Source organism: Acipenser ruthenus, chromosome 2 (genome assembly GCF_902713425.1).
Source record: "Acipenser ruthenus chromosome 2, fAciRut3.2 maternal haplotype, whole genome shotgun sequence".
Taxonomy (NCBI): Eukaryota; Metazoa; Chordata; class Actinopteri; order Acipenseriformes; family Acipenseridae; genus Acipenser; species Acipenser ruthenus.
The window spans coordinates 15,174,066-15,195,858 of record NC_081190.1 but is presented as its reverse complement, the minus strand read 5'-3'; the positions used below and the strand labels follow the sequence as shown (position 1 = coordinate 15,195,858).

Genomic DNA, 21,793 nt, shown 5'->3' with positions numbered 1-21,793 from the left:
GACAGCCCTATAAATATAAAAAAGATATTTAGATTTTAAGTAATTTGGGGATTTTTGTGCCAATCGTAGCTGTAAAATATCAATAATAAATGCATATTTATATATTTTGTATTTTGTAACAGCTTTAAAAAAATGACCTGAAATGAACACACATATTTCACTTTCATTGCCAACTGTTTACCAGAAACACAACTACCCTGCTGTCCCGTGCCTAAGTGGGAAAAATTGAATTTGAAAGAAAAAAGCATCTTAAGCCAAGGTCATTGAACAAAACATTTCCCAGCTGTTGTATTTCTGGGAATTCCCAGATGGAGGCACAAACTCTTTATTCCAACGTTGATGGATGACTTGAATCCGAGCTACACTCCAGGATAAACAAAGTAAGAATGTGTTTGTAAAAAGCATAGCTTTATATAACTACACAACAGTCCCCTGAAAGACTTTATACAGACAATAAAGTCTGCCATCTACTTTTAGCATTGATTGTGACACATTTCAATGAGAAAGACTTTTAAGGGATGGTAGTTTTATCATCGAACTAAATTTGCAAATTTATTTCATATTAAAATAGTCAACTGCAAAATAATAATAATAATAATAATAATAATAATAATAATACTAATAATAATAATACTAATAATAATAATAATAATAATAATAAAGATGAATTCCCCTAAAATACATACATTTTTATTCCTGTTGGAACTTTTCATGTTTTTCAAATACGCTATATTAAAAAGCAACTTGGTTATCATAACTAATGTATTATTATTTTTGTCTAGATTAATTTTGTGTCAATTTCGGTTTCAGTTATTACATCCTTGACAAAATGAATAGAACCTATACATTTGATAAGTATCTTTCACACCACAAACACATCAGGAGGCGCGAGAGCTACACCAGGGCGACACTGGAGTGACGAGAAATAAATAGGACTGAATCCTGTTTTCGGCGATTTGTCGTGCGACAGGGAATGAAGGAGTCAGAGAACAGCTTCACTCCACATGGTCCAGCAGGGGGAGGCAGTATCCAGAGTGACGGAGGAAACAATAATACTTGCCGTTGAAAAAATAGCCAGAGCTTTATGACAAAGATCATCACAATTCTAAAGATACAGAAATGAAAGCTAATACATGGGAGTCCATTTCAAAGAAACTGGATGAGCCTGGTATGTAGGATTTAGTGCCATATATGGTGAAATACCGCCAGAGAAGATACTCATAATTTCTACATGTTGACGAATATGTACCAGTCTTGATCATAGTTTTGTCAGTAGCAATTTTTAATAGTTTTATAGATATGCCAGTTTTCAAATATGTCGCGTCGCACATGTGTAGCGTCAGGTGTGTGTATGGTCATGTCACTGAGAAAAATCGCATCGCGTCTGGTGTGCAGCGTTAAGAATACCACAAATCATACAAGCGCTATTTCTTACATCCACCAGGGGCAGTGTTGCAAGGGAACAGGTTAGTAGTTACACTCTGGTGTACTAGATGTACTGAGAGATAGACATGACTATGAGACTTTAAAAAGCCTCCAGATTGTACAGCTGAAACAGAAAATGATACAGCGTATATCTTAACAAGACGAATACAGTAGTTACATGAACACTCATATTTCATACCCTACCAAGCTGGTTTTTAAGGCACCATATTATAAAGTGGTGCCATTATTTATTCATTTATTTTGGAGCAAAAGCAGTGCTTTTATTATGCTGTGTATTCAATAGCTATGTCAAAAGACAACTAAGAAAATGTGTGCAATACATTGCAATGTACTTATTGAATGTCATCATGATATTTTGAAATGCATTTCGGATGACATGGTGAAGTTGCCACAGTTAAAGCCCAGCAACATTTCAAATGTAAACTGCATGGTTTTCCTGCTGCCTATTTATTATAATGTTTTTTGTTTTTGAATTGTATGCAAGGGTCCTTACCTTGAGGGTTTGTTAACATAAACAAGCCTGTTTTTGTGACATCACAAGTGAATATGAATATGAATGAAATGTGAGTTGTTTTTTTTTTGTATTGTGGGTTCTCAAAACCCTCTCAATGACTTTTCAAGGGGGGTGATAGTGGACGTCCCTGCAAGCAGCTCATCCCTTGACCCTGTGGGTTCTTTGATGCTGCTTAACGTGTCCATTCAGGCTCCCAGGAGTTCCTGAAGTTGCAAAGCACCACTCTGGACCCAAGCCAGATTATGACAGATAAAGCCTGTAGAAGTTTGCTCCATAATGTGACAAGCTGTGTCTTGTGTGCCCTAGTCACAGAAACCTTGAAACACAGTTATATTAAAGTTAAACTTCTTAGCAGCATTAGAAACACTGCAGCTGTCTGTAAATGATAGAGTTTGCAGGGCCAGCTTGAAAACCATTAAATACCATCATTTCCCTTTTGTTGTTCTTCAGTTATGTGTTTGTTTGAACAGTTCCAAATCCCTCCAATGAATAGTGTTTGTGTCTGAATATGAGAAGAAGACAATTAACCACAGAACTGTCCCCCACCCAATTCCCCATCCCAAATGAATTATGTTATTTACAAATTACAACTTCAGTACAATGTAATGATATTGTACTGATCTTACACATCATTTCCCTGGCTGAACACTTTTGTTTAAAGACAGTGGCTTTGATTTATTATCCTGCTTTAATGGGTGGGATTTAGATTCCTTTCCCTTGCAATCTGAAGAAGCTCTCCTAACTTAATATTGTACAGATACAGGCTGTCAAGACGTTGTTGAATCTCTGATACCAACTGATCTGTTGCATACCTTGGTGAGTCCGAGCTTTTGTTTAAACTCTCTTCTGTTTCTTTGTTAAGGTTACTGAAACACCTACAGGAATGATTTTGTGTTATACATAACTATACAGCAGTGGTGTTTCTATTTAGTAAAACTGTAAGAAACGTTTTCACTATACGTATTTAAAGACGCTTGTGTTTACCTAAAAAAGCAAATTCAAGTTTCACGTGTTGCCTTATTTATTGTAAAACATTGGAGTTTCATATACTGAACACTACGTATCATTATGGCACTGTACTGAACGTGTCTGTAATGTAACACATGTTGTTGAACAAAAAAAAAAAACAACGGAAGAATTTTGATGAACTCTTTAACTCTTTCAGCACAAAGTAACTTTACAGAAAGACAAGCATAATATTAATACTCTACCAGTAATAAACAATGTCACAGTCTCCTACAGGAAAATAAATGAAAACAGGCATAGATATACAAATTAGTGTATTACATTAGTTAATTACGATGCGCTGAGTAATCCTTTCTATACAACTGGAGGGGACCGCAGAATTGGGAGTCTTTCCCAGACCTGTGTGCTGGTCTACAATTTTGAAAAGGTTGAAGTACTTGCGATTATATACATCATTGCTTGTCTGTTTCAGCAAGGTACAAAATAATAATTGTGTTTAATTTCCAGTGTGCTCATTTCTGTTACATATTAAAAACGGGCAATAGTGAGAATGCTAAACAAAAAAATAAACGTGCCAATTGTGATTGTGCTGTATGCAGGATAATATCTTCCTCTGCACATAAACAATGCAGGCAGCAGTGTGAATGCAGTTGATTTTTAGACAAACCCTAAAAATGTTTGGGCACTATGCACTATATTGCCTCTGACTGTATAAGTCTGTTGTCCACAATTCATTATTATAAAATAAATAAATAAATAAATAAATAAATAAATACGGGCTCCTTGCTGGCTGTTAAAGCTTGCAGTTCAGTAGGCAACAAGTGAAAATATATAATAGATATGTTATAGATAAAAGTAATACAAATGCTAACTTTTTATTCTTCTACAGTAGCAAATTTAGTAAAAATATTGTGTTTACCATAGGACCTTTTTACTGTTTTTTTTGGTAATTTATATATGGTGAATAAAGCTGTTTTTTGGGATGGTACAGGTATGCAGAACCCCACAGAGCAGGGTTAGGGAACTGGGCAGCTTTCCATTCCAGTTGACCAGGTCAGGGGGGTATTTGGCTTAATTTAATACACGCTTTGAATAAGATCAGGGAATGGAGCTGTTGGGGTTGCCTTCCTCTGATGTAGAGTAAAAGACAAAATAGGCCTGCACTTTATTCACAGTAAAGGAAAAAAACAAAAAAAACACGAGAGATCCACCGTCTTCCAGGACTGGAAGGAACTTGCCGAGTCGAGATAGTAAAGGGAACTCAGGGAATCCACTCCCCAGTATTGTACACGATTGATATTTGTAATGTACAGTAGATGTTTGCCTGCATGGTGGTTGTTTTATTTTGCAGATAGATCGCTTTTGCAGTCCTCTGGGACTGTTTCAGATCTTGTGTGCTACCATGGAACACCAGCGTGTTCTCCTCCTCCTGCTAGTTCTGAATCTCGTCATTGGTGGAGGGCTAGCTTGCTATTGCGATCGGTACCCGTGGACACCATGGACCAGGTGCTCCAAAACCTGCAACTATGGAACTCAAAACAGGCAAAGGTGAGCAACAGTTAACCTTCGTCTCCTTTAATCTTCTTAATATCGACAGTGAAATCTTTTGTTAAAGGAGTAAAGGTTTTTTTTTTTTTAAAGTTCCTTCCTCTGAATTTCAGAAAAGGTTCCTGTATTTCAGTTTTTGAATATAATATTATCAGATGTTTAACATACCCCCTTCAATCTCTTGTGTGCATTGTACTGTGGTATACTTTATAATGCACATATAATGCAAATACGTTTTTTCAGTCTTGGAAGGGCAATTTCTCGTACCTCATAGAGTTCCAGAAACAGTTTTATCATTAAAGTAAATACATAAATACATTTAAAACATTGTGACCGAAGGGGATTATGGCAAAGTGGTTGGCAGTGCACAGGTGTAGAGGTGATGCAAGAACAACAGCTCCAAGGGTAAATAACAAAGCTTTATTAAGGCTTTTAAATAATAACACTGACTATACACAACGATGTGTGTAGTCAGCAAAACCACGGGGTTCAGTCCTAAAATAATAATAACAAACACCCACTTTAAGACACCTACACGTTCACCAGTCCAACAGCGAGTGCTCCGGGTGCAAGTGGTGTTGTGAATGTGTATTGACTGCTTTACAGTGGTACAGTGCAGTCCGGGTTTAATGCTGGCTTGACAACGACAGCTCCCGGATTTTTAGCCGTCTACAATGACAAACAAGACACAGTTAAATAGACAGACAGTACAACATAACCAAAATGGAGAAACAGATCACCGGGGCCACTTCCCCTAAATATGTCCGTCACGCCCTCCGGTGGCGCGGCCAATCACATCTCCTCCAATCCGTGACTGACACATCACCTACCGCATTAAGGCGCTGACTTCTGGTATCGTGGTCCCCCCCCCCCCCCCCCCCCTTCCTGGATGGCCGGCTTCTGTCTGACCCTGGAATGAACTGCCAAACCATCCATTCCGGGGCACTCTGCTCCGGTTATACAATGCCCTCACGGGTCAGGAGGGAGATTGTTGATTAGGATTCATTCGCTCTCTGTCACAGGGATATACGATTATTTTAGCATGCTGTAAAAAGGTATCACATTTTAAATACAATAAGTTTACACAGCCACAAATGGTAATCCTGCACTGTTGAAAAACATATAGTACATTCTTATACTATAAAATGTATTTACTATTTGAATATTTCCGTAAAGGTAAACTAATTGTGGATGAGCTGAAGAGGTACATTTACAAGTTCAATAAATAAGATCACTATCAATTCAACTCAATTCAAGTATATGTATACAGTAGTCCTGTTGAAAATTATTAAAGTACTGTCATGTACAGCACTAAAAATGTAGGGATGTCAATTTTGGAGGACTGGTTGGTGCTGAAGGATGGATAGGGGCCAACTGTGGTCCACAGCAATGGATTAAGAAAAGGCAAGGGTAGAAACTTCTCATTTCTTTAATGACTTATAACCTCTTTAAATCAGCCTACGCAGCTCAGACATGTTGTACTGTGTCCTTGACCCCAGTCATAAGCCTCCCTTTATAAAGTGTAACATGCAAAGGATTCACCAAAAAGGTACAGAACAGAGCTGTATAGTAATGCATATTATAAACATGTCAAAAGCAACTGTGTGATTAACACCCATTTCTATCATGGTAGCCCTTTACAAGGATGATACAAATGAACATCTTTTGATAAAACGATGAGCTGGTTTGTTTAAGCTATCGTACTGTTTTCTCCCAAGGGAAATGGTTTATGACGATTATTACCACAAGAACTACTGTAACCGGCTGTGCAAAACTTCAGAGAGCAGAGCCTGCAACCAGGAGGCCTGCCCAATAAACTGTGAGCTCGGAAACTACGGGCCCTGGTCTGAGTGCAGTCCCTGTGCTAATAAACAGGTAAACGGAAAAAACGGCATGAAACTTTTCTAAGATTCATTTCAATATACTACAAAATGCTACCGATATTTATACAGTAAAGTGTTTGAAGCACGTAGCACATGCTGTGGAGTTACAGTCCACCCCATGCCTAATATCACGCCTATTAATAACACCCTCCTTATTATCACCACAGAATATAATGGGAGTCCATGGGGAGGAACTCCTGATAATAGCACGTTGGTTATTGTCATACAGCTAATTTCTGCCCCACTTTTTCTGGTTCTAATACAGTACAGTACCTAGTGGAACAACCTATGAAAATATTAGAGCAACAATTACATCCTTCAAAGTAAAAAAATAATAATAATAAAAAAGTATTATTTTATAATTAGTTACATAAAGCCTGCTCGGAAATTCGATTTCGACTGGTTTGAATAACAGAAAGGGCTCCAATAAACAGTACCTGTATGGTTTTACAAATGTAACCCTTTGCTGCAAAGTAAATCTAGTTTCCAGTCCAATCAGACATTGAAATCAGTGTCCTCTTTAAGGGTATACTATTGTGTCTATTATCAAATATCCAATGTGAAGTTTTTTTGAAAGATTTCTCAATTTGTCTGAGATGTTAAATGTATTTTCCAGTTTATTTCTACACTGACTTTCCCATTTGTGTGTGAATAGTAGAAATGTTAAAACACCCGCATTTGTTCCAGTTTCGAACCAGGTTAGTGGTGCGCCCCAGCCAGTTTGGAGGCCAGTCCTGCAGCGACACTCTGACCGAGTGGAGGGTTTGTTACCCGGATAAAATTTGCAAAATAGAAGAGATGGACTGCAGTAAAAAGTTCTCCTGTGACAACGGTATGAGAAAACTGTGGAAACCGCCTTATCTAGAAAAAGCTATTATAAAGTAAGGTACAGTGGCAGTGTCCTCCAATCATCTGTTGGGACACAAGGTTTTCCTCCCCAACTCACTTGAGCGCAAAGACACTCATGAGGTCATACACTGCATTTACCACAGTTCATCATGCTTTGACATTTGTTTAATATGCTTTACCATACCTCTGTGGGATTAATAATACTTACCCCATACTTTCACTGTTCACTTTACAATGCTTTTAATACAGTTTGGGAAGCTTTTATAAGGCCAAGATTGGCAACTTAGCATGCATGATCCTTCTACTGGATGAGCCATGGTGGACTCCTTTTATAAAGCGTGTCCAAATCTAACACGAACTCGCATTGAAGATCTTATATGCTATTTTACTTTGCTTAATGCATTTGTAATGTGAAAGGGTAGCGTCGCTGGCCAGGCTGGTTAAAGTTGCTTACTAAATATCTTTCTATGCCTGAAAATACATTAGTTCCAACAAATATTTTAATAGAGAATTTGACATTTTTTTTAATTTTTTTTTAAAAAAATTTAATAGCCTGTAATGATCCCCCTGCTAGCAGCTGATGGGTTTATAACACTGCCATCAGCATAAGACACGTACACCCTCTTGACTGGAGAGCTTGCTCTTTAGTTGACTGGTAAGGAGTTTTTCTTTTAACCGCATGCTCGCAGGTTCGCGTCCTGGTGTTCTGCTGTTTCATTGCAGTTCAATGGAGTGTAAAACCCTAGCGTTACAAGTCACCAATTGATTTGACCCCGTTTTTCACCCAATTTGAAATGGCCTGTTGTGTTTAAGCTCAGCTCACTGCTACCACCCCCGCGCTGACTCGGGAGCGGCGAAGACAAACACACACTGTCCTCTAAAACGTGTGCTGTCAGCCGATCGCTTCTTTTCATTCTGCAGGCCCGCCATGCAGCCAACCCAGAGCTACAGTGTCGGAGGACAACGCAGCTTTGGGCAGCTTACAGACAAGCCCGCAGGCACCCGGCCAGTCTACAAGGGTCACTGGTGCGCGGTGAGCCAAGGACACCCTGGCCGACCTAAGCCCTCCCCACCCTGGCGACGCTCGACCAATTGTGAGCCGTCCCCTGGGAACTCCTGTCCACAGTCGGCAGTGGAATGACCTAGACTCGAACCGGCGACCTCCAGGCTATAGGGTGCATCCTGCACTCCGCGCAGAGCGCCTTTACCAGATGCGCCACTCAGGAGCCCCTTGAGTTTTTAAATTAATTTTCATTTTAGTTTATATGTTGTTCTGTTCCTTTTGAATATGAAGTCTTTCTGATATTGACTGTGTATGAATTAAACTCTGGTATTGCCAGGATAATAGAAAGATGTTTTATAGTGACTTTCAAATTTTGCTGTATAAAAATTATTATGTTATAGACAAAAATGATAGCGGGAACGGCAGTCATTTTTTAACAAACTGTAGCATCTCCTTTTGGGTTCCAGGTCGATGTATTCCACGAAAATTGGAATGTAATGGTGATGATGACTGCGGAGATCTGTCGGATGAGAAACACTGTGCGAGAGGAAAGAAGGTTTGTAACCACAGATACGACAGCATCCCCAGCGTTCAGCTCATGGGCAGTGGGTAAGAACCATTTACACTTACTAGTGAAACTCACTCTACATGTAGTACCTGTGTGGGGTTGTGTGTTTGTGGTTGAACATGACACCCTTTGTGTAGAAATCAAAGGGCACATCTTTATTTTGTGTGCTATCTTTTATTGACATGCAATTCGGCATTTCACTGAAACTTATTAAAATATAAAAGAATAAAAAACAAATAAATATTCAACAAGTGTGCTTCATTGACCTTGTGAAAATAGTTTAATGCTCACTACACCTATCCTGCTCTGAATGTTGGTAAAAAAAAGCCTGTTAAATGAATCAATCATGCTGTGGACTGTTTATGACGTGTATTTAAACAAACTGCACTGTATTTAAACAAACACACGATTTGGAAACCCAATGAAAGTGAATAACTTTTAAAATTATATTTATTACCAGAATCCAATATCGTGAAATAAACCTGTCTTAAATGTCTCTCCTTTAGATTTGATATCATGGCAGAAGAGATTCGAGGGGATGTCCTTGAGAACAATTTTTATGGAGGCGTTTGCAACACAATAAAAAGCAAGGACAAAAGGAAAACTTACAGGATACCTGAGAACCTAGAAAGTGTCGTTTTTCAGGTAAAAAAAAAAACAACAACAAAACAAACTATTGAATCTCAAGTTAAAGGACCCGTGTGGCCTCAAAATGTCCTGTCTCTAAGAGTAGAACTGGTACACCAGTGTAACAATTAACCGATCCCCCTGATACAATTGTGTACAAACATTTATCTTGCAAAAACATTTACACATTAAGTACATTGCAACTATGCATAATAACATTGAAATTATGTGTAAGTACACATGTATTTATCAAGTAAATACACTGTAATTAGAGACACAATGTAAAGTGCAACCAGAGATACATCAATAAGAAATACCACATTGAACAAATGTCATATTTCTTCCATTTACTGGGGACAGGGGAGATGGGGTGACATGTTTCTGAGACCACCAATTGCTTTAAACTTTAAAATGCTACCACGGTGTGATGACTGAGACAAAACGTGGAATGCAGTGAATCTGAACAACAAGAACAATAGTCAATACATATTAGAAAATAGTTATGTTATTCAACCGCAGTTCTAAAAGAAAAAAGGAAGCACGCTCTCTCTGTTTTATTTGTGCATGAGGCCTTTGTTTGTCTGCGCAGATCGAGCACGTGGAAGATTATGAGAATGAAGCTGAGCCCACCTACAGTGAACCAGTGGAGCTGGCTAACGAACGCTCTACCAGCGGTCAGTTCAGCTCACATAGTTCCAATTTTTTATGGATTCCAATCTTTTACGCCCGTAGTTCCCGTACACGCTCACAAGGTTCTTCATCCTTCAAAACAGCTGTCAAAGCCTCGCAACAAATGGTGAGTGAAAAACCGTACAAAACCCCAATGCTTGTGCACAAATGGCAATGCTTGTGCACAAATGGCAATGCTTGTGCACATATACTGATAAATGTTGACATCATACTGTGATATACATATAATTTTATTCTGCATAATGTCCTGAATAGATACATTTACTATACTATTGCACTGTGTGTGTGTGTGTGCGTGCGTGTGCGTGTGTGTGTGTGTTTGTGAAATGTATAAACATGGGACAGACCGTGATTAGGTGTTTTAATATATTGTGTCCATGTGTAATGTGTAATATGTCTATCAGGTGGGCTCAAATCACCAAATTCAGAGGTGTGTTGCAACATTAGAACAACATTATGATCTTGTAATCTTTTCTTGCTGTATACATTCCATTGTATAAGCCTGAAAGGAGGAAAAACTGTATATTTATGTATCCTGTGGCAGGGTAGTGTCACGGCCGAGGCTGTTTACCAGCAGGAAAGAGACCCAGAGACAGAAAGCTGCAGTTTTGAGCGAGGATGCACACTTTAATTAACAAAACAGAACAACAACAACAACAACAACAAAAAAAAAACAGGACACAAGGGCCAAAATAAAAGGTTCAAACAAAATAACACAGACACAAGCAATACCTCAGGCTGGGCATTCACCTTCACTGAACTTACAAAACGCAGGACAAACTCACAAACTCATCCTGAACTCCTCCACCAAACAAAGGATTTAGCTTTCCTTATATACATGTGGCTACTTCCGAATCATTTCTGAATCATTCCCGATGGGATTGTTGGCAGGGATAGATTGAACCCCATCCCTGCCAAACTTACATTCAAAGTGCATTCATCTTTCTTTAACCCCAGCACCAAAACAACACACACACACACACAAACACACACACACACACACACAGATGCACACACAAATACACATGCACGCACACACGCACGCACGCACAGATGCACACACATGCACGCATGCACGCACGCACACACAGATGCACACACACGCATGCACGCACGCACGCATGGATGCACACACACACACACACACTATCTACACTTGCCGGGCTTCCTCCCTGCCACAATCCACATTGCATAAAACGCTACTGACATGCCATCGTCCACTTCTAAATGAATCATCCTTTCAAATTATTTGGAGTAAGTAAAGACAAAACACATTTGTTGAATCATTACTGTGGGGCAATGTGTTTCTTTTTTTGCAGGATTCAAAATTCTTCAGAGTTCATCAAGTGGTTGGAGTGTCAACATTCGAAATGAAACAGGCCAACCTGCACCTATCCGGCCCATTCTTGAGAGCCTTGAGCAGTCTGCCCTTGGACTACAATTACGCTTTATACAGCAGGATATTTCAGGACTTTGGGACCCATTACTTCACATCTGGCACATTAGGTGGCCACTATGACCTCCTTTACCAGTATGACAGAGAGGAGCTGAAGAATTCAGGTGAGTGGGAACACAATCAAGGTAGCTGCTGGGAGCTCACTACACAATCTCTCTGAATTCTATGGCATTGTCAAATGCCAATGTGAAGCTACACTTCACACTATACATTTTTGCCAGTATCTTGAACACAAGAATTTATTTCACATACTGTAAATCACTGATGTTATTATACTTTACCATGATACTAACACTTCTCTTAATAAAGACATCTAGGTCTTTACCAAGTATCCAATTTTCACTCTTCATTGCCATTTCATATTCTATAGTATTCTGTACATACCGGTATTGTTGACATATATATATATACGTCATGATACTTTTATGTCATACTGATAGATCTAGTTTTGAATTTGCAGTCATGGAGGGGGCTGGGTTTGTATTACATATACTTGTTATTTATGAAATTTCACTTGGTCCCAATATTCAGGTGTTACAGACTCCGAAGCCAGTGGGTGTATAGTGAAAGAAACCACAAAGGTGTACTTCATATTCCCCAAAAAAACTGTAAAAAAAACGTGCACCTGGAACAAGATGTCAGAAAAGTATGAAGGTGAGATTAAATCAAATGTTGTTTTTTAAATTCATTGCATCAAAAAAGGTAATACCGTATATTAACTCTTGAGCTGTTTTGGATATTATTAATTGATGTTACTACTTCTGAATGCAGATTTTCCCTTTAAAAACAAATTAGCAACGTAGTTGGAGCTAGCAAAACACATTGACTGACCCATTGGTTGAGCTCCCAGTTCACCTTATAAAGTGTTTGAATGAAATAACTATATTTTTGAGTAGATGCGTGTAATTGTGCCCATAGCTGCAGGTACTGTATATAGGCACATTTGGGCCTAGACCTATAGTATGCTGTGCATGCGAGTTACGGAGTCAGGTAGTCTGGGAACAGTAAGCTCTGAAGGACCTTTAGAGTCACAAATTGCAAATATGCATTGCAATAATAAAGGTGCAAAATAGGAACCAAACTGTGTTGAAGCTGCTCAGCTGTCATGTGTTACTATCCCCAGGTTCTTTTCTAAAGTCATCTCAGAAGTCTATTTCAATGGTAAAAGGCGGCAGGACAGAGTATGCTGCAGCGCTGGCTTGGGAAAAAAACAAAGTCCTTCCAAATAGTACCATTCATAAGGACTGGATTGAGTCAGTAAAAGACAACCCAACCATTGTGAATTATAAGGTTAGGGAAACAATAAAATCCTCCTTTTGAATTTACCATGCAAATATTGGCAGTTGTACACATTGGGTTAGATTATCAAAGCTTTTTTTTTTTTTTTCTCAGAAAGTTAAACACACCAGTGGCAATTCTAAGATAAACAAGAAACAGACTCCTTAAGTAGTCCCTAAATAAAATGCCTGTGTTGGTAATTATTTGTTTGGTAACTATTACCTTCTTGAATATATGAGCTAAATGACTATTTGGAGTAAATAGCTTTGACAATGTAGCCCATTTAGTTTGTTATATAAATATGTGCTATACCATGCTGCAGTATACTATGGTAATTACCAGAATGTTAATTTTTGGATTAAAGGTTGTGCAATTGTTACATTATAATACCTCATGTAATGGTATTATAGTGGTATGGGATGTTGAATCATGAACAATGACATTTTAAATAAACAATAATACGAGTAGGCTTGTGCTAATAACAGGTCAAGATTGTGTTGAGACATTGTCTGTAATCTCTGGCACTGCCCTTCATGCCAGGTATTATTGCTTAAAGGGTACATAAGGACCTTTTTATTTTATTGTGTTCATCCTCCTGCTCACTGGTAAATCCATCTCAGTTACATATGTGAGCAGGAGGATTATGGGAAATGTAGTTCTGAGAGGTCCATGCGGGTACATGGGAAGCCATCTTGAGGCAGGGAATGCAATTTAAAAGTTTAAAAAAGTGGTCAAAATGTAAAAAAAAAAATAATAATAATTAAAACAATACACACACCTTACGTAAACAGTTGTAGCAACACATGGGAACATGTAACACAATAAAATAAAAAGGTCCATATGTACCCTTTAAGTATAAACTATGCCAAATCTAATGCTTGTTTGACAAACCTTGAAAACATCCTTTCTGTTTCACATACCAAATTGTGCATTTTAAACTTGATGACTTTATAGCTATGGACAGATAAGTTAACATGGGGATTTACATCTGTATACAAATACCAAATATTATCATAATCAGGCACGGCCTAATAAGGGTAAACTCTCTGAACGTTTTTCTTTCTGCCAGCTTGCCCCCATTCTGAATCTGGTGCGGGGCCTCCCCTGTGCCATGACGAGGAGGCAGAACCTGGAAAGAGCGTTGATGGAATACCTGGAGGTCTTCGACTCCTGCAAATGCAATCCCTGCCCGAACAATGGCAAGCCTGTGCTGTCTGGCACAGAGTGCATGTGTGTCTGCCAGAGTGGAACCTATGGGGACAACTGCGAGAAACGGGCTTCTGACTACACTTCAAGTACAGCACCTCAGCTTCTTCATCCTGGGAAAATCACTTTATGCCAAGACATAGTAACGACTTTAATAACTTGCAATGCTGTTGTTAAAAACACACTGCCAACCAGTCTCTGTTGATCCACTCTTTTTGGGATCCATTACCTCACGTCAGGTGAAATGAAAACATTATCTGGGACCTGAGTTTGCAGAAATGCACCTTTGGGACAGGGGTAGAGACTCTAAATGTGGTTTTGCGTTGATGTTTGTTTGTTAATGTGTAAGTGCTTGTGAGGCTTCCTACTGTATTGCTTTGGCAGTTTGTCACAGTGTAAGAGACAGAAGTAAACAGAGACTGGGTTGTCCTGATTGTGAAAACCAAATCATGTTTTCTGTCGTAATTAGGTATGGTTAAAATATTGGTCATATTGGTGGTTGACGTTGATCTCTGTTTTAATCGCTGCAGATGCAGTGGATGGGTACTGGAGCTGCTGGGCCCCGTGGAGTGCCTGTGATTCGTCCATGAAGAGGAGAAGAACACGGGAGTGCAACAACCCTTCTCCAATGAACGGGGGCAAAGCTTGTGCAGGAGACCAGCAGGAAGAAGCAGACTGTACCATCTCGCTTTTCCAGGACCAGTAAGACACAATAATAATGGGCTACAATGGCAAGCATTCAAGAGGCATGTGATGTGGAAAAGGGAGTTGTACAGTCCAGTATAACGTAAATCTCAACCGAACAATCAATACATGTTTAAAAACTAAATGTCTCAACACCAACTGTTATCATAATCAGGGAAGACTGTTTAACTGAGCTGTAATGCATGGTCTCAGGCATTGGATTCCACACGTTCCACCCAAGCAAGCTCTGTTCATTGTTTCTTAGGGGAGCTGCGTGTAGAAATGACGATGAATTTAAAATTGAGGGTGAGGGAGAACTGTTACCAGGAACTGACCAGCCTGGGTGTTCACAACCAAAACCACCAGCTAACAGCTACCTGAGGGTAAGATGTGTATGAATTCACCATTCCTCCCGGTTTGGCTCAGCGAAGAAGGTCAGCGAACCTGTGACCTTGTGGTTCCCATGCAAATCCATTGCACAAAATGATAAAAGTAGTATTTCTAAAAGTGTATTGGCTGCAAAATGCTTCAGTTCAGTGGTGCATTGTCTTAAATTACAGTTTCCGAGGGAAAATAGAGAATTAGCCACTAAGGGGCATTCCCAAAATACAATAAATTGTTACCTGGTTGATCAAGATAACAACTGGTGCAGGTTGGGCGAATTTGAAAAAAATAAATCTCTTTTGAGTGTTGTAGAGCAATTGCTACTGTACTGTCAGATAGGCTCAGTCTTGTTTTTTCTGCTTTCAGACAAAGGAAAGGCTGTATGGATTTGGTGAACAGGTGGAAGTGCTTTGTTTCACTGGCTATGAAGTTGAAGGATACCCATACTTCAGATGCTTGCCTGACGGAACATGGGATCAGAAATCTGTGGAGTGCCTAAGTATGTCACTAAAACAAAGCTAACATATAGAACAGCTTGATTTGTTTGATGGAGTTTGCAATTGTCTGTTTGATTGGCTTACTTTACTGGCCTTGAATATAACTCGATCGTGTTGTGTGATTTCACTTTTCTCAAACTTATAATAGAAAACATTTTCACCAAAAAACCAAACAAAGTAAAAAAAAAATTGAAAAGGTTATAGACACAAGAACCTGCAAGCAAAGGTTGCTTAACACATTTTCATGGTTTTGCTTTTAGAGAGAACTGTTTAGTTCTTTGACTTGAGTGCTTTGAATGAATATACCCATATGTGTTATATTTTAAAGTCACTTTGCATCTACGCCAAAGAGTGAATTCAACCAATACATACAGCACTATTTTATGATGTGTTATTTCCTTATTATTTGTCATTATTCAGTCAAACTCTCAGGCATAGATATACATATCCCAAACATGCCACTGCCTTTACAAACAAATACAAACAGTGAACACTCATCAATGAGCATCATAGAGCAGCACACACGCCTAGCCTGACTCAAAGAGTATTCAAGTACCTGTTGTAATTACACCAAATTTTTTTCTCATTCCAACACTTTTTCTCATGCTTATGCATGCACTGGTCAAGTATTTGGACTTTTCTGAATGATAAGACTTTTCTTTTCTTTAGAAAAGTCTTGCAGTAGACCAGCAGTTGCCAGTGGAATTTCCATATCTCCACTCAAAGAAGACTACAACATTGGAGAAGGCATTTACCTCAGCTGTGCTCCAGGGTTTCGGATCAGTGGCACCAGGTCTTACAGGTGTGCACAGCATCTAGACTGGGAGCCTGAGGTTCATAGCCAAATAACTTGCGAAAAAGGTAATATAAATTTACTTCTCTAAAAAATTGCTGTTTTCATTTGGATACATTTTTACTGTTACCAAGTCTACTGCAACCACACAACACTGAGGTTCAATCCGTTTTTAAAAGAAAAGTATATGATATCAATTTACTTTACTCCCAACCATTCTGGACATTGCTTTATCAACCCAGAGATGGACAGACTGTACCAAAATAACTAATAACACATCACAAGACAACTTATTCGAAAGTGTGTATACCGATGCACAGTTAAAACGTAACAGTCAGTTTTACATCAATAGCTCATTGGGCACATACATAATGTTATTTACATTTTAAATAGTGAGCAGATAGGTTTGTTGATTGTTTGAGTTGTATTGTTCCTTGGGATAACAAAATACTGAGCTCAAGTCATGTGATTTCATAAAAAACACCAGGTGCGCTGTGTTTGGTGTTTGAGTTGAGTTAAAATTGCCAAAATTAGTTGATTAAGAATCTGTATAAATAGCCATTCGAAAAGATATGATTTCAATTAATGCAAGAACAGCGAAAGATACGCTGCCAGGATTGTGTTAATGCTCAGGGAGGTCATACCCGACACTAACTTTGTAATGTTTTCATTTTGACAGTGTGTCACGTTTCATACTGAAAAACTTATCATGATTCTTTGATCTTTATTTGTGTTCACATTTTCTGTGATTTTGTTTGATATCTCTGTTTAAAATATTTGATTAAATCCATTAGACCTGAGTGTTGCATTTCTTTTGTGCATCAGTATATATATATGAATCAGTCCTTAGAAATTCTGACACGTGATTGATTAAAACCTCATCACATGACCAACTATTGCCCCTGTGATGCTGCTTACGGTCAACAGTTTTTTTACAAACTCCTTCTCTACACACAACCAAGCAAAATGACGGACAACAGAAAATATACTACAAAACAAAGATGCTGAAAACACTAAAATCATCTAAAAACTTTGCTTTCAGTGTTTTCTGACTTCCTAAAATCAAACAAATCCAACTCGACAATGTAAATAAATACAGTCATCACAAACTCAATGGACTCCGAGAATTCTATGCCGCAGTGAGAAAGTCAGATGAACAGTTCTATGCCAAATAAACTTTAATAACTATGTGCTATGGACTTCAAAAACATGACTTTCTTGAGTGATTTATAATACAAATATGGACTGCAGACCTCAGCTCATAGTGGGAAACTAAAAGCCCCTTGGGGAGAACTACAGTTACCTGCGGCTTCGGGCATTATAGTCCCCTGTTGGTAACTAGTTTTTCCTTCGGGGGCCAAAGTTTCCCACTATACACCTCCTATCCAGTCCATATTTACTATCTATCTATCTATCTATCTATCTATCTATCTATCTACGTGTGTGTATATATATATATATTGCATTCTACATTTTTTCTTCCATTTTACAGCAGAAACATTTGTTCCTGATGCCAAATGCAAATTGGGAGAAAAGCGAGATGGTTCTAACTGTGTATGCATGTCACCTGAACAAGATTGTAGGTAAGTGTATTTATTTATTTATTTTTTTTTTTTTTTTATTTTTCTGCGCAATCTTAGGGTACGCCTAATATTAAAAATCCCTCCGGCGACCTGTCCCTTTAAATATTTTTACTCAGGCACTGTAAGAGACACCATTTGAAAGAGGAGACTCTAAGCTTCAAAGCGAGGTCCTATTTGTGTATTTCTGGTATTGGACCACGTCAGGAGAGCGCCGTGAATGCAAGTGTGTTGCAGTGTTGCTGCTCTACTGTAAGACAGACCTACCTCGGTGCAGTAAATAAACATTTTCAGACAAAATCCTTACAAAACAAGAGAAATGGCGACATCGAAAGCACAAGGACCTATTTTCCGATAAATATATTGTAACGGTGGGGAGATGGGCAGGGCCGGCGCACTGACTGCTTATTAACAACCCGGAAGAGCGCACCCCGTGGGTCCAGGCGTGGTCAGCGCGCTGGAGTGAACGGGAGAACTCAGCTTGTACCTTTCCATCCAGCAAGGTTACCCGTGGCCAGGCTGGGGCCCCGCCCCCTTTCATCTAGAGTGTTCCGATCCCCAGACTGAGGCACCTGGGCGGGGGGATTTCCATACAGCTGTCATTATGGAACCTTCCAGCAGGGTGAGGTGTCCGTTCTGGATTGGCTGGAACGGGCACCGCCTCCCTCCAGCTCTCCTATAAAAGGAGCTGAGAGCTGGATCCCAGCTCCTTTTAGCTGAGAGCTGGATCCCACACAACTGAGAGAAGGAGAACAGAGTGAAGAGAGAAAGGGCTGAAGAGAGAAAGACCTAGAGAGAGAAAAAGAAGAGAAAGCTGACTTGTAGAAGTGTGAGCTGTGGCTGACAGCAGCTTTGTAAAAGCGATTATTTCAGCCACAGTGAATAGCTCCATCTTGCATCACATGACCAGGGTCCCTGGAATGAATAATTTGAATGTGTTTTTTTTTGGTGCACATTTTTCAATTGTTCATTTTTTTTTTGGTTGCTTTTGGTCCCTTTTGTATATATGGCCATAATTCCTTTATTTGTTATCCAATTTATTCAGTTTTTTCCCATGTTCTCTATATGTTGAAGTTTGATTGTACACTTTGCGATTTGAGCTGGTCATGCTAAAAGAAATTTTATAAACAATAAAGAATGGGTTTTTCTAAAAAGCTTTTCTCTTTTCCTGTGGTTTTTATTATCTATACTAAACAGAGCGAGTCACAGACTATTTAACTTTATTTTTATGGAAGCCTAGTGTGTGTGCATTCAATTCATGTACCTGCAAATCTAACAACAGAAAATAGCTTTGACCCCCAAAGAGTTAATGCATTATAGCAGACCTTATATCACAGTTATTATATGTGATAGAATGTAAAACCATTTGTAGCAATACAGAGGAATAAACACAGACCTTTTTTTGGTTTTCTGTTTTCTCTTTCTATTATTATTATTATTTATTTATTTATTTATTTATTTATTTATTTATTTCTTAGCCCTTATCCAGGGCGACTTACAATTGTTACAAGATATCACATTATTTTTTACATTTTTTTTACATACATTATTTCTTTCTTTCTAGCTCCTTTGTAGAAGATATCTGCATATTTGATGGAAAAACGGGTCTTTCTTTGCTGAAATCCTCCTGTGCCATTCACGCTGAAAGGTGTCTGGGAGAGAAGCTGCAGTTCCTCAGTGAAGGTTCTTGTCCAGATGGAGCCACCCTCGAGTGGGCTGAATTCAGGGCCGGCTTGGCTGATAAGAGTGAGAAGCACGAGTCCTGTGGGCTGGACACCTGCTACGAATGGGAAACATGCACATGTAACGATTCTTAATTTTATGAGGATTGAAAGATTATTTTATTTTTTAAATTATTCTCTTTAAAGGTTGTTTTTTTTTCATGATGTGTGCAAGCTTGTAGTGTGCATACTGATTTCGTACCTTTTCATATATAGATGCCTGAACGTTTTCTTCTATGCAAGCTTGTAACTCCTGGTGAGAGTCTTGCTGCATTGGTTTGAAAATGTGTATACGCCATCATAAGACATTTCTTCTGTTCATTGTATAGATACTGAATTGTCATGCTTTACACAGCATACATGCAATTTAAATGCTCATACCCATTTTTTCCCCCCAGACTCAAAGTGTGAGTGCCTGTTGCCATACAACTGCCCCAAGGACGGAAAACTCTACTGTGTTGAAACAGGGACAACGAAAAATAAACGGTCATTGAATCTGTGCTTCGTGGGAGCAATGAAATGTGCCAAACTGGAAGTGAGACTTGTGCATGATGGGAAATGCTGATGATATATGTGTGGAGCAGGACAAGATCTGTCTTGTTGCAAGGTCTGCAATTATTTTACCATACCAGGGATCGTGCTTCACTGGATCTCCATCTCTAATCTCAATATGCTTTTTCAGCCATAGTAGCAGTAGGTTACTTATACTGTACTTACTCTATATAGGTCTGAGGTGTAACATTCAGTTATTGGCTTAATAACCAAATCGAAAGAATGTCATCACACTAAATACCATTTTTAAATAAAAATATTGTATTTGGAACATAATATACCTGAACGCAGAAGGGTACTTTCACTGTGCTTTGTTATCTAGTTTTGTTTTGCATTCAGATTTTAAAATAAAAATCTTTGATCTTTTCCTGATCATACATCGTGTATTTTATTCTTGTCTACGGTTTTCAGAATCACATACAATCAGACCTGTAAACCAAACTAATCTTATGAAATCCCCTGCTAAGGGGATAAAGTGAGGTTGGTCATACTTACATATAAGAACATAAGAAAGTTTACAAACGAGAGGAGGCCATTTGGCCCATCTTGCCTGTTTGGTTGTTAGTAGCTTATTGATCCCAGAATCTCATCAAGCAGCTTCTTGAAGGAACCCAGGGTGACAGCTTCAACAACATTACCGGAGAGTTGGTTCCAGACTCTCACAATTCTCTGTGTAAAAAAGTGCCTCCTATTTTATGTTCTGAATGCCCCTTTATCTAATCTCCATTTGTGACCCCTACTCCTTGTTTCTTTTTTCAGGTCGAAAAAGTCACTTGGGTCGACATTGTCAATACCTTTTAGGATTTTGAATGTTTGAATCAGATCGCCGCGTAGTCTTCTTTGTTCAAGACTGAATAGATTCAGTTATTTAAGCTTGTCTGCATATGACATGCCTTTTAAACCTGGAATAATTCTGGTCGCTCTTTTTTGCACTCTTTCTAGAGCAGCAGTATTCTTATTGTAGCAAGGTGACCAGAACTGAACACAATAGTATAGATGAGGTCTTACTAATGCATTGTAAAGTTTTAACATTACTTCCCTTGATATAAATTCAACACTTCTCACTCTATATATCCAAGCATCTTGTTGGACTTTTTTATAGCTTCCCCACATTGTCTAGACATTTCAACATAAACTCCTAGGTCATTTTCATAGATTCCTTCTTCAATTTCAGTATCTCCCATAAGATATTTTATAATGCACATTTTTATTGCCTGCGTGCAGTACCTTACACTTTTCTCTATTAAATGTCATTTGCCATGTGTCTGCCCAGTTCTGAATGCTGTCTAGATCATTTTGAATGACCTTTGCTGGTGAAACAGTGTTTGCCACTCCTCCTATTTATGTGTCATCTGCAAATTTAGCAAGTTTGCTTACTATACCAGAATCTAAGTCATTAATGTAGATTAGGAATAGCAGAGGACCTAATACTGATCCCTGTGGTACTCCACTGGTTACCTCACTCCATTTTGAGGTTTCTCCTCTAATCAGTATTTTCTGTTTTCTGTCGCACTTCAAATTTCCTCTTGTGTCTCTAAACTGTGAGGT

General features: G+C 38.7%; 1 protein-coding gene across 3 annotated transcripts; it reads left to right on the top strand.

Annotated features, from left to right (window-relative positions):
* Positions 1–2,668: 2,668 nt before the first annotated feature.
* On the top strand, positions 2,669–20,624 carry LOC117963294 (complement component C6-like). 3 transcript variants are annotated; one of them, XM_059006628.1, is made up of 18 exons: positions 2,669–2,776; positions 4,278–4,474; positions 6,193–6,349; positions 7,045–7,189; positions 8,677–8,818; positions 9,284–9,422; positions 9,994–10,200; positions 11,414–11,654; positions 12,082–12,204; positions 12,674–12,840; positions 13,898–14,123; positions 14,565–14,736; positions 14,984–15,101; positions 15,469–15,601; positions 16,269–16,460; positions 17,888–17,975; positions 19,537–19,775; positions 20,092–20,624. In XM_059006628.1, the coding sequence occupies exons 2-18, from the start codon at positions 4,329–4,331 to the stop codon at positions 20,256–20,258; spliced, it is 2,802 nt and encodes a 933-aa protein (XP_058862611.1). In that variant the 5' UTR covers positions 2,669–2,776; positions 4,278–4,328; the 3' UTR covers positions 20,259–20,624. The 3 variants fall into 3 exon arrangements, with proteins under 3 accessions (XP_058862611.1, XP_034758633.2, XP_034758641.2); XM_034902742.2 differs by having other exon boundaries at positions 17,885–17,975; XM_034902750.2 differs by having other exon boundaries at positions 2,698–2,776; positions 4,282–4,474; positions 17,885–17,975.
* The last annotated feature ends 1,169 nt before the right edge of the window (positions 20,625–21,793 follow it).